The following is a 14,368-nucleotide window of genomic DNA, read 5'->3' on the forward strand; positions in this document are numbered from 1 at the left end:
TTTATAATGTATGGGACAATGGGTTTTTTTTTTTTGTTTAGTTTTTTTTGGGCTCTGTACCCACAATTAAAGTTATAATGCATATGCTTAACTTTTTTCAAATGGTATTTTTATACATTCTGGTTTCACCATGTAGAAATTACAGAACTTTTTTATACATAGTCCCCCCATTTCAGGGTACAATGATGTTGGGGACAAATGGTTTCATAGGTGTTTTTGATTAGTGTAGTGTAGTGTGTTCAATTGCTTCCTTAGTGCAGGTATAAGAGCACTTTCAGAATCTAGTCTTGATTCTAGGCTCTTGGTTGCCTTTGGAGTCTGTTATTGGTGTTTTTCATAATGAAAACCAGAGTTGTACCAATGAAAATCAAGGAAGCCATTATGAGGCCGAGAAATAAGAAATAACAGAAGCATATGTCAAACCTTAGGCTTATACAATCAAGTATTTGGAACATTGTTAAGAAGGAAAAGGGCTTGGTAGGCCTAAGAAGACTTGCTGATGACCAATGAAATTGCACCATAATGAAGAAAAACCCCCAAACAGCAGTCCGACAGATCAGAAACACTCTTCAGGAGGGAGGCATGGATGTGTCAGTGACTACTGTCCGCAAATCACTTAATGAACAGAACAACAGAGACTACACCTGCAAAGTACCAAACATGACTACTTTCATTTACATAACATTAATACATCTCAAATATTATGGTGCCCTGAAATGGAGGGGCTACGTATGAAAAGTGGTATATTTTTTACACGGTGAAACAAAAATGATTAAAAATACCCTTTAAGAAAAGCTTCACTTTAACCACTTGTGAATTGTTTGCTTATAAATCTAAAATTGTAGAGTGCAGAGACAAATAAAAAAATGTCTTTGTCCCAAAGGTTATGGAGCTCACTGCATTCATGCATGCAGTCGATATGACAGTAATTTAGCTGTCAATATGTATCATCAAACACAACGGTGGATCTAAAACACAACATCGCCATCAAGGTCTTGGTGACAGCGAGGTATCTACAGGCCAAGTAAACATCGCTTCAAGCATGTACGCCATTTTCCCAGCGAGCTTCCCAACCAAGACCTAACCAGTCTCAGCCTCACTTTGCTTCAGCAGTTTGGCAAGAGAAGGTTCAGTGTAATGTAATATGACTGCTGATACAAAGCCAAAACATTTTAGGCTGATGAAATATTTAAATTCGGCAGTAGATTAACCTATGAATGACTAAAACAGTTTTTATTTGAGCTGCTGTATCAAAGGGAAGTCACATTATGAAGAATTTACATGAGATTTCAAGATCATGAGCAACAGTTCAAGTTGTATTCACAATCAAAACCTTCCCCATATGAAATATGGCAACCAGGGAATTTAACCCAACCAACTTGACAATTTTGTTTATTATTTATGTCACATTATGATTTTAAAAAATATATATTTGAAGGTAATATGTCAGGTATGGATAAATGGTTGAGGGCACAGGTTAAAATTTGCCATATGTAATATGGCTGGTTGCCAAAACGTGATCAAGCCAAATCCAGAATACGTGCAAAATGATAACATTATGAGCATGTGTTGAATGGGAAATATACAATGTATACAATGCAATCATTTTTTACAACTTCATTTTTTCATTTTTATCGAGGTGATTGCATTTGTGGAACTTAATATTCATCATTTAGGAAGAAATAAACTAATCTAAATTAGTATTATAATGTTACAAGTATCTTGGTTCATTTAAACCAATTTATCTGTGATGCGCACATCTGTGGTTATAAAGCCTTAAACAGAACACCCCTAAATGGGCGAGGATTGGCCAGATTTGGCATCTGCGTGAAGGATTTAAGGTGTACTTACGTTGTCGTGATATGGACCTATGCAATTAACACAAGGTAATGCTAAGTTTACCCCCATCACCAGTTGGACAAAATCATGATTTATGGTTTATTTTAAATAAATATAAAGTCTTACACCAGAAATTACATCCGAATGCACTCCAGGAGGCTATTTAGTGGCTTAAAATATTTTTAAATAGTCTACATTCTGTAATAGCATAGATACTGCTAAAATGAGATGTGATAACTTGAGGAAGAAGTATCTATCGCGACATAAAAGCAGCTAGGATGGAATCGTGTGAATGGCTATGCGCCCCGCCCACCCCATTATATAAAGTCCATCGCCTCGCAACAATCAGAGCCGGGCTACAAAGACAGCGAGCGCATGACACCGACAACTCTCTCGTGGCTGCCATTGTGAGGTTGTCAGACTGGAAGCTTCTGCACGAATATGAATTTGACTGAATGCTATAATTAACTCGAATAGAGAACACTTCGGTACAATAACCTACGTCCTATACGAAGCCATGGAAGCTTATGGAATATCACTTCTTAAATGGCGAAATTGCGGTCAGTAAAGTAATTCCGGTTATTAATTTTTGATTCTCCGATTTCTGGAGGAAACTAATTGGTGCTTGTTTACGCCTGAACCCACAAATTTTTAAAAGACAGTTTCAACTAATTCTTGTTAGCTGCGCTTCGACTGACATCATACCCAATTTGAACGCACATCGAAAAATCCAAAAGTGGGATGCTGTGGCGCTGATCAGATTGTGTCTTCAGTTCAAAGTCATTTGCTACCAAACCTTCTTTGGTTGTGCACAAGAGACACAGTTCTGATGCGAAATTAACCAGGGGAGGGTAGGAGATTTAAACTTTTTTGAATCGGATTAAGAAAACATAATTCGCAAAGGATTATCAGACAAACCAGCATGAATGGCACTACGGGACTCCTGAACCCGACGCTGACCGTGGAAGAGTACACGGACAGTGCGGGAATTGACAACGTGCCCCAGTGCTGCAACTTATCTGCTGCCGCCGCCTCGGTCATCACGGATGGTCGGTTTGGTCTGTCCCTACCGACCGAGCAAGATCTCTTCATCATGCGCCTAGTGCAGATTGCTGTGCTGTGCGTATTGTCGTTGACCGTGATTTTTGGCATCTTCTTCCTGGGCTGCAATCTTCTCATAAAGTCGGAAAGCATGATCAACCTGCTCGTGGAAGACCGCAGACCGTCAAAGGAAATGGAAGTTATAATGGTCGCGTCCTAAGTCGGGGACAGAGCACAGAAGAGTCGGAGGACATGCTGTGACATTTACCATAAAGTGGATTTATTATACCCTATGGGTAAATGACTTGTTAACTGTTTATTCTATTGTTACGATTGAAAAGTGGTTCAGACTGCATCCATATAAAACAATGTTAATGCGCAAACAAAATAATCCACTAATAATTGCAAGCATGTTATTGTATAACAACCTCGTAAAACGGCAGAGCACACTGGGCTGCCCAACTGGTCGACTATTCTTTGGTAGAACAAAAATATATGAACGTGTTGGTAACAATGATTGTGAACCTACGCAAAGGTTACTATGCATTTACTCACTTTGAAACTCACTGTCTGATCCAGCCTACGCGTATAGTGTTTCTGAACGTGCAAACTATTATGAATTAGAAGAAAAAAACGTATCACACTGTGTTTTGAAACATGAATAAAATGTAGCCGAAAGTGGGTTTCTTTTTACTACATTGGCAAAATCAGACCTTAACTAGCCTATTGGCGAATTTTCAAGATTTTGGCAACCAGTTTTGTTGGAGTACACATGCAAACCGTAAGGTACACCACCTTCTTAAATCAGCTGACAGATTTCAGGGCTGTGTTTTTTTTCAGGGTGTAAGATCAATGCATGCCATGTTTTCAAGAATTTATTTTAAACGAATTGCACGGCCAACACTTCACCGGAAAGACATTTGTAATTTTGCCCTGAATAATATTAAATTAAGGGATCATACTATTACAAGCATTTAGACTACATTTTAACCAGTCTGATCATCTTAAATACGAGTATATTAAAAAGAAAAGCAGCTGTATTGATTTATGGTTGTGCCAACAGCGAAATGTGAATTAGTGTACTGTGATAAAATGTGGATTATCTCCCAACGAAAAGCGCGTGAAAAAACGTAACAGAATGGGAAATTGGACGAGCACGTCGGCCTGAGCGTGCTCGCGCATTCTAAGACGAAGATCATTGCAAGACTCAAGCCCATTCAAAGATTTCTGTGTTTCACCCCAGTAGCATAGCCTATATAAGACGCGCCAGGTTGCGGCTACTAAAGTTACAACCTGCAGGATTTACTCATCGCGTGTAAAGATCGACAGGCAGCGCCGTTTTAGTGCGGAGAAAGGTGGTAATAATTGTAGATGCCAAAAGTCTGGAGGGGTCACAAAAATAGCCTACAGTTTAGACCTAGTTTAACTTCATTCAGTGGTGGTGGTGAAATCTTCTCGTGGGGTGCAGACTTACGGGCCTCGCACCTACCAACGTGATATGTATCACAGCACTTGCTCTTGAGTAAATATGAAATGCAAACAAAACTGACCCATTGCTCCACGCACCAACATCCATGCGCACAATCAGCATCAGTCAGTCCTTACGTCGGCGCGGCCACTTAGTTCTGTTAATTGCGTTTCATACAGGCCACGCCAATCAGCCCGTGCACAGTGCGCTCTTCATAATGGAAATAACGAGGCTGTGGCCTGAAATTCTGTTCTACCACAAGTGCAATGATTTCAAGGTACAATAAATACAAGCGCCGCTGAGGTCGCCAGCGATAATAAATGAATTAAGGCCCGAACACTAATGACGATAATGCATTATTACAATTGCAATAATATAAACAACATGCTACTTAAACAAGACTATTTTCCGATCCAAGAATGGAACAGAAAGAAAAAAAAGCATGAAGTAAAACGGAGACTGCAACATAAATTGGTAACGTTTATCAAATAAGAACTTTTAGCAAATATTTATACAATGTAACCTTTGCAATAAACATCCAACAGTCTAAAATGTGAGCAAAAAATAGCAAACAATATTTTAATCCAAAAAGGCATCCCAGCCGAAACATACATCACAAACGTGGTTTCAAAAGTGCTGTTTTAATCCGACTTCGAAGCATTTGTGCAGTCTACAATTTCGTAGTGGACAGGTCAAAGGTTACCTGTAATCCAGGCTCTTATGTTTTTATTAAGGTTTATGGTTTCAGTCTTGCTCTTCGTATATTTTCTCCTGACGCACGTGAGGAAAACGTGCCAAACCCTGTCGTGCAAAGGCTTTTACTCTCAAATCTTCCGGTGTAATACATATTTTAGATGATCACTTCAGACACTTCGTAAAATAACATTTCCCTGCTGTCCAAAAAATCGGCTTTTTCCTGACCATCTTTATTTTGTGACCAATGCTTGCCATTCCAATGTCAGCGACAGTCGCCATAATGTTACCGCTTGATAAATGTAACACGGTCAATAACTGAATATACAATGCGACTATCGTAGCCATTTCAGGTTTGCATACGTGCAATTCAGTCCTCTTCCACCTACCAAAGAAATGGAACAATGTAATAAAACATTTGCGGGAAATACGTCCCAAAAGCCTTTTTTAACGTGCGAAGTAAAAATCTGTTCCGGAAGTGATTTCGGGCATTAGGGTTTACTTCCATTCACAATGAATGAAACCATACATCATTTTAAAAGGTTATCTGTCTTTGAAAGGTTAGTATGGATTTCGTAGTGTATTCTAACGGGAATTGGTGCTTGGTTACCAAAAACATGTCCCCATCTTTACAAATGTAACATTTATGTAATTAAAACGGCTAAATGACAAATGACTATACTCAAAGCGGTTTGAAGCAAAATTTCATAGTGCTAGGCTATATATTTTCTGATTAAATGAAAAATCCAAAAACTGTTACATGTATGGCGACTCTCCCCTATGCTTATCAAAGGACATATTTGGACAGTGGCACAATTTTAGTGCTTTGAAAGACTTCTGCATGTTTTCTAGAGGACGAACCATTAAAATTTAAAGGTGGCCCATGTACCAGAGCCCATAACCCCAGTTCACTGAACAACCACTGACATTTTGTTAAATGTAAAAATAAAAAAAAATTACAATTTTAATTTGCTGTTAGTCAGCACTTAGTTGATCAATTAAAGCTACTGACAGTTACCTCACCTGATTTCTTGAGTCAGAAGATTTATTTCACCTCATCTGGTTTATTAAGTCTAAAAAAGTCACCAGTTTTATTCTGAACATAAAAACAACAGGACGTGTGGCTCTCCAAAAAAGGGGTTGGCTACCACAGCCTCAATAAATAAATAGCTTAAAACCTATTTAGGCACCAGTTTAGTTAAAGGTTAGTCAGCATTTTCCTATTGATTTTCCAGGTGTTTTTTTTTTATTTTTTAAATCTGGCTGACATACAACCCCACAGCAAGCATGAGAAGGTCAAAGGTCAGCAGAGCGTCTCTCACGCATGTGACTTGCTGAAAACGTGCCTACTGCATTCTTCACAGCAAGTGACCAAAGCAGATGGTGACATGAATTTAATGGGGGGGGGGGGGGGAGGGGCGGTCAGGCAATAATCCAAATTAAAGATTAGAATGGCATACTATATGGATGCCCTCAATCCCACCAAGCTAGCCCACAGCTAGCCTCTTGTGTCACTGCACTTACAGGCATCAGGACTGTATCATACATACCATTGAAGGTAGGATTACAGGGGCTGTACGTAGACAGAAAGCATCAGATTATGAGGATTTGCTTACTCTAAAGGGCAGGGGAAGAGAAGTGAAAGACAGAGCATTATTTGTGTATCAGCCCTAGTGGCAGGGTCACAGTTAAAGTGAACTTTCGTTTTAAAAATAAAAGGATGGTTCAGAGGGATACCCCACACTCAATGGATCCTAAATTAAGTTACTATTAAATTGCAAGAACTAATCCTCTTATTTCACAAACTAGATCACATTTCTTAATTCTCTAGACAATGCCCAGAATCCCCGCTAATGTATTTCAATCCATGTGCTAGCCTAACGCAAACAGCACGGTATAAGAAATTTTTTTATGGTGCAATATGGATATTTCACGTGCGAATGTATCACGTGAATAAAGCCCAAAACATACCCTGTGTATGTAAAATCGATTTCATGCATTGTTGCATTCTAAAATGTGTCACCTGAAATTCTTAACCCAATGCAAGGGCGAGCTTAAGTGTCAAGCGTTGCAGCGAGGGTCACTCGCTATCTGGGGTACAGCACTTTATGTTCATGTGTTAATGTGTAATGTGTCATTTATATTGCTGTCTGTGCTGTATAACACCTAGTATAAGTCATGTTTGCCTATGCCACACTTACTGTGAGCTAAATGTCTGCTTACTGTTATTCTACATTTCAAACCACAAATATAATTACTCTCAGTCACATGAAGGAAAGATAACTTTAATATTAGCGTGTGGATACCAGAACGGAAACCTGTCTGCATTTACATGTAAGCTTCTCTCTCTAACCAGCGAGAACACTGCACAAGCCACTCAGAATTTAAAGAGAAGCCTAGATCTCTAGTTCACTTCAGGCTCACAGAACAGTTAGGAATACTATATTTATGGGCAATAAAAAAACATGTCAATTAGAAATTGCATGTCCGTTTATATTTGCCTTCTGTAAGAAAGTGGAACATTTCCCTGCTATAAAACAAGACGCCTGCTGTTCAGAACCGGTAGATAGCCTGCTCTCTCTAAGGGCTACAATTTTAGATTCTTATGCCAAAGGTGCCCTTTCACGCGAGAGGTTACACACAATACGCCCAGCATCGTGTCCTTTTGAGGCACAAAACCTCAGAAGCCTTTGTGGGTTTGGATAAGCTGCCTCTGAGCTCCCCTGTTGTTGTGAATTGCGTATTTCTCTGAAAAAAAAAAAAAGAGGAGAAAGAGCTGAAAAGGGGCGGGGAAAGGTCGCCCCCGCCAGCGCCGGCTGTCGGAAAGCCGCAATCGGCAGCGTGGTGAGGGACGAGGCCGCGCGAGGAGGCGCTGCAGCGGGAGCGCGGGCGGCGAGGTGGAAATGCCAGCGCCATTCAAGCCCTGCCGCTCGCTGTGTTAAGGGTGACACTATAGCGGCGAGAGGTTTGTATAAAGCCTTTGTGTGTGGGCCCGATCGCCATGCAGCAGAACGTCAGGCTGACATTTACAGCTGCCGCCCTCCTCTTACTTCATTCTTTTAAAGCAGGGTTCTGTAAACGTGGTCCTGGGACCCCCTGTGTACGCTGGAATTTGTTATTCCACGGACGGAGGTCCTGGGTGGACACCTGAAACATCAAATGGCCCCCCCCCAATATTATAATGTTATATTGGGTGTACACAGTCTATGTATGGCTTTGGGGGGTAAAAATGATCAATTAAAAATATATAAGACAGATGACTATGATTAGTTTACTTTTGACATTTTCAGTTAATATAAAGCAACGCCCTGCAAGCGCGTCTATGCTGCTTCATCGTTTTGGCCATATTCGTGGCATTGGGCCGACATCGATACATTTGTTTTAAGCTCTTAACAGCCAATATGACAATATTATTGTGCTTGTGTGTTGAAAAATACATTTCATACTGTGTTGTACATGAACGCATACAGACACGTTTGTGTGTTTCGACTTAAGACTCAAGCTGCCTACAGGTCATAGAGGGACACAGCTCTTGATGGCACTCACATCACCCTATCTCTTCCTCACTCGGGAGAGATTATAAAGTCCCCTATAGGAATGAAACCCTTCATTTTAATCAGCGAGGTGCAGGACTTAAGCTCCCTGTCAGCCAGCCTAAAGCAGAGATGGCTGCTCACCATTTTGAGATACAGAAGGTGGGGATGATAGCAGACAAATATTGGGATGGCAGGTATGCCCTGAAAAGTGCCAAACCCATGGTGCTGTATAGGTATGGGGCATGCTGCCCCACCAAGCCGTAACTTGTTCTTTCTCCAACTGAGAAATTATTGGGACATTTAGATAGCTCCTATGTTTGATTAATAGTTGTTTCTCAGGACGAGATCAACACTACTGCCCCATCACCTGACCCCTCAAAAACTAGTCAAGAAAAGTGTTCAGTGACTTCAGAAAAACAATGAAAATGCTGTATAATTTCAAATCCACATCACGACAAAACAAACAGTTCCTCTTCGCCTTCCTGATCCAAAAATGTCTACTCCAAAAAGTGCTTTCTTCCCCCACCCCCACCCCCACCCCCCAGTAATAATTCTAAAAGTGTTTTTCCAGACGCCAGTGCACCAGACTAGCCTGAGGCCCCATAAAGCAGGGGGTCCTTTTCCCCCAGACAGGACTGAAATTTTAATGCTGGCTTTTCAGACGGCTCCCTCTGCGTTCTGGGGCGATTGCTGCCGGTCTGCTGCGTTGCGCGGGCCGACGGAAGAGCTCTCTCGGCGCACCGGAGCCAGCTGCGCCCGCAGAGGCTTCACCTGGAACTCCGCCCACTGCAGCAGGCGACAGCTGTGGCACCGCTCCATCACCGCGAGGGACAGGCCCCCTCCTGGGGAAACCGGGGCGCTGCGCAAGGCCTTATACGGAATGCAAAGCGGCAAGCGGACGCGTTTCCCAAAAGATTTTCCCTGGCGAAGATTCGTTGTTCTGCTGCAGCCAAATGAACACTTTGGGAGGGCAAACAGAACTTGACGATAAAAAGATGCAGAAAGTAGCCTATATAATTCTCAGCCCTTTGTTCTGATCTGCATGGTACTTGGGGAACAGAACCACCTAGCTGTACTCTATCCAACTCAGATAATTTCAGATACCAAAACAGAGAATAGAACTCTAAACACAGCAGTGTTTTAGTGTGTGGGGTTTTTACTGTGATGGGTAGCGTCCTACCCAGTGGCTACAAATGAATCCCGCCAGAGCAGCCAGAATAAATGATAAACTTACACTGAGTCAAAGGGACAAAGCCACCCCCATTACAACAGTTTACAGTCCTGAGTCAATTCAGCTTCATTCCAGTCTCCATCTGTCATTCAAGTACCAAGGCCTGTGGACTCCTAGTCCTTAATACTGAAATCTCTCCCGTGAAGTCAGTAGTACTTCTGGATTTATTTTGTCCTGAATAGTAAACTGATTGATTAATGTCACTGATTGGCCAGTGATCCCACTCAACTGGTGCCCCAGGTCTACATCAGTCCCTGATTGGAGGGGGGAAGTGAATCAATCAGAAGCCTTGAGCAGCAGCCCAATTTGCCACCAATAGGTCCATCCCAGAGTACAGTACATGGTACCTAGGCCCCTTGCTCAGCTTCAGAGATATTTTGGTGAAGCAAATTAAGGCCACAGGGAATCACACAGGACACTGACACAAAACATCACCATGATGGAGGTTTGGCGTCACTCTCTCAAGGCCCACAGATGACGCACATGCCTACCAGCGGCAAGAGCTCCGGCCACAGAAAGCAAATCAATTGCACACCAAGGCATGGAGGAGAGTTCCTCCCTCTTTCCAGCTTTCCTCACACCTAATCATTACTCCCCCCCCACCCCCCCACCCCCAGTGGGTGCGTTAATCTCTCGGGGACAGACGAGGCTCCGTGCCGCTGTGAACCATGTCTCTGGAGCACACGGCGACCTGATCCATATCACATTCCCGGACCGCTGAGCACAGCCGTCAGACAGACCGCCCCAGTGGACAGCCCGTTATTTCCAGGCAGAAAACACGCTAAAAATGACAATATTGCACCCCCTCCCCCCTTCGAGAGGAGTGCAATACCCCCGCCCATGATAGGAATTTGCCACTTTGCTATCATAGCACCGATCTGCAAATCGGTGGAATCTATAGAGATGACAATAATCAAATTAAGTTTACCCATACATGTAGAAACCTGATTGCAGGATATCATGCCACAACAATGTTTTAAGAAATGCTCTTTACAGAAATGGTCACATTCGATTGAAAACATTACAGATGAATATTTTTAATACTAAAACATTTTTTAAAAAATGGTCTGTTAATTGAAAGCAGTCCATAAATGTTCTTTAAATATAACTTAACCCTTTGAAAGTTTTTTTTTTTTTGGAATGCTTTACGGGTCATAGTTATATCAGGTGCCATATTTACAGTAAAAAACATTGTATTTTTCCCATGTATTTTTTTCTTTTTAATTAGCTTAAGTGTGTCATTCCACCAAAGATTTATGGTAAATATTAATTTTTTGTTTCAGATTATTTAGAACGAAGATTCTAAATAAACCTTTTAGTTCACATTGTTAGCGTTCATGGACAAAATCGCAAAATATACAGGCTAAATATGTAACTTCAATGTTAAATCTAAAAAATGAATATTTAGAGGAATGGCAATGCTGTTATCAGTCAGCAGGGGCAGCTGATGTTGCTAGTATTCATGCAATGCAAATACAATGGGGTAACCGCCACAAAATTACTTGCACTGTATCAATGTGAAATAGCCCTTTAAAGGGTTAATTTTAAGATTGAAAACGTGGAAAAAAAGTACATGGTAATTGGGTTGTAAAACACAGGGTAGTTACAGTATTATCAAATGCAAAACTCAAGGACTGCAAGGCCAGGGTAAGATTTAAATGATCAAAAATGAAAATGAAGTTAAGATTTTTATCTGACTGAAACGTCAGTTGACATGGAGTAGATAAGCAAATGCTTTGACATGATGCTCAATACCCACATTTCCTCCCTCCCCTCCCCATTTGCCCCATTAGGCAATGACTGCTCTGTGAAGCATGAAAGACAATAAACAAAACGACTGACGTGTTTAAATCACCAGAAAGTCAAGTACCTCCAAGCACTGTCTGCAGTATCCAGGCACGTTCATAACCTTGCATTTTCCTCACTCAAATATCATGCACTTTAAAAGCCTCCAAGAACAGGTGGGACCCTTGCATTATTCACACCCACATGCAAGATTAAGACTGCATGAAATACATCAGTACTGATACATTCAGAAACCGAAAACATTCCACTTTAATGCTTCAATGCAATCTACCACTTTTTTCAAATTATAAATTTACTTCCCCCTGACATATGTCTAAATATTCATGCCCCTGTTTTGAAAAGTACTTTGACCCTACTTTCTGCAAACCCTTCCAATATGCCTAGAGGCATGGATTTTGGTATCTGTCCAGGAGGTTACCCTGGTCATGTGCTTCTAAATCTTTGTGTCTTTGTAATTGACCTCATGGTGCAAAGTGGAACCTCAAGTTTTTTTTGTTTGTAACAATCTCCTGGTGGTTTCTTCAATTTTCTCCTTGTTTTGTCTAATCGTGGAAAGAAAAAATCCTAGTGGGTTCTTATCCAGTTTTCACTAAATTAATAATTAATTGCCAATTCATTGCTACCTGCTTATTCTGTGTAACTACATTAACAAAATTGTTTGTTTTTCTGTTCACCCCATCTACTATAAGAACAGTAGCAAAACAATTCTGAAATAATGTCCTTTTGATGCACTAATCTGATTTGTGGTTTGAAATAAAATATCAGTCAAAATCATTACGGAATTTCCGTAGCCAGGAATACTGAATTTGTCACTTCCATGAAAAAGGAAGCTATCCCCTGAAGGCGATCGAGCATTCCTGTTCCCCAGCAGGGATTATAAGTCTTATTTAGAGGGATCTGCTCCGCTAATCCGCATCAAAACCTGCAGGCCTTACAGGGAGGTCTTTTTTTTTTTCCCCACAACCTTATATATTACATTACATTACAGGCATTTGGCAGACGCTCTTATCCAGAGCGACGTACAACAAAGTGTATAACCATAACCAGGAACAAGTATGACGAAAACCCTAGAGAGAAGTACCGGTCCAAGTACAGGGAACAACCGCATAGTTAAACTTGGACCCTGATGGTTAAACTGATTAACACTAACAACGAGAACGGCAACAACGCAATCTATGGAAAAATAAAAATAAATAAAAATACAATTAGTCGTTAAGACAGGGGCATCAACTAAGTCACCTATGAAACAGCTGCCTAGTTACAACCCTAAGTTTAGTCATTTACAGGGGGGAAGGGAGGGATGGGGAGAGGTGCAGCCTGAAGAGGTGGGTCTTCAGTCGTCGTTTGAAATGGGTCACAGTCTCAGCTGTTCTGACCTCCACAGGGAGGTCATTCCACCATCGTGGGGCCAGAACAGACAGGAGACGTGTTCTGGAAGTGCAGGTGCGAAGAGGGGGAGGTGCTAGGCGTCCTGAGGTAGCAGAACGGAGGGATCTGGCTGGCATGTAGCCATGTAACGGCTTCCTTGACTATCATTGGCACAACTCTGGTCCTCAAGTTGACAAACGCCAATAAGACTCCAACAGCAATCAAACACCTAGAATTAAGACTAGCTACTAAGGAAGCAATTGAAAATACCTGTGAAGCGATTTGTCCCAAACATTACGGTGCACAGAAATGGAGGGCTATGCATAAAAATTGCTGCAATTTCTACATGGTGACACAAAAATATATAAAGATACCATTAAATAAAATAAGGGAATCTATACTTTAGCCACACATTGTTTGATTAGAAATATAAAATTGTGGAGGACACAGCTAAATCAAGACAAAATATGTTTTAGTCCCAAATGTTATGGAGCTCACTGTATACCACAGTTGATTCTACTAATCAAGGTCAACAGTTTTTTTTTATTTTTTATTTTTTTTATGGCTGCCGACCAATCTTTCCAATTCTTTTGGCCTGCTGTTGAGTATAAACTACATCTAAAAATAAAAATTGCTGAATTTAATGCTCTTGAAACTAAAGGTAAGCGTTGCTGTGAAGGGCAGTCACCCAGAAGCGCAGGGCACATTCACAGCAGTGCGCGCGCACACACAGAGCTCTTGTCAGATAGCTTTCGCTCAGAGCTGGTGTGCCCACCTGCCAGAGGAGGTTAGGCCGAGCAGCAGACATGTGCCTGGAAGGCCCCGCTCGTAGCTTCGCCCAGCTCTCCCGCACCGCGTGACGCCCGACTCATATCGACAGCAGTGCTTAGCTGCGGCGGGCTCCGTCACTTTCCCCGCCCACTCCGCTCCCATCGCTAGGAGACGCAGGTCTGCACCGGATTGGCTGCCAAAAGCCATGCCAGGCGACAGTACTGCGGTTATGCAACTAGCCCTCTTGTAACCGGGAGGTTGTGGGTGCCGCTCCCAATTAGGGGGCGTAACGGGAGCGGGCAACCTTGCATTCCATCCATTTATCAGATGCCCTCATCCAGAGCAAATTTGGAAACAAGATTCACTAGTAAAAGCAATAAATTCAACAGCACGATTATATAGCGATAGCATGAAGGGATTCATTTGGCATTTCAGTGACATTTCTAAAATAAATTAAATTTTTTTTTTTTTTTTTTTTTTTTTTTTTTAATCTTAAGTTCTGACCAACATCCCCCAGGAAGAACTGTTAGGCACCATTACGCTTCAGACCCATCAATTTGACTTTCTGCCACTTAGCACTCCCTTGATTGGAAAGACACTGACTAGCAGACAGTC

General features: G+C 41.6%; 1 protein-coding gene across 1 annotated transcript; it reads left to right on the top strand.

The window, feature by feature from the left end:
- Positions 1-2,064: 2,064 nt before the first annotated feature.
- On the top strand, positions 2,065-3,641 carry rprm3 (reprimo, TP53 dependent G2 arrest mediator homolog 3). Its single transcript, XM_035383067.1, has one exon. The coding sequence runs from the start codon at positions 2,762-2,764 to the stop codon at positions 3,098-3,100; it is 339 nt and encodes a 112-aa protein (XP_035238958.1). The 5' UTR covers positions 2,065-2,761; the 3' UTR covers positions 3,101-3,641.
- The last annotated feature ends 10,727 nt before the right edge of the window (positions 3,642-14,368 follow it).

The sequence above is a fragment of the Anguilla anguilla genome, chromosome 11 (assembly GCF_013347855.1).
Source record: "Anguilla anguilla isolate fAngAng1 chromosome 11, fAngAng1.pri, whole genome shotgun sequence".
Lineage (NCBI taxonomy): Eukaryota > Metazoa > Chordata > Actinopteri > Anguilliformes > Anguillidae > Anguilla > Anguilla anguilla.

Bases quoted from the DNA above. Each gene is read 5' to 3' on its own strand.
- rprm3 (XM_035383067.1), top strand. From the start codon at position 2,762: ATGAATGGCACTACGGGACTCCTGAACCCGACGCTGACCGTGGAAGAG.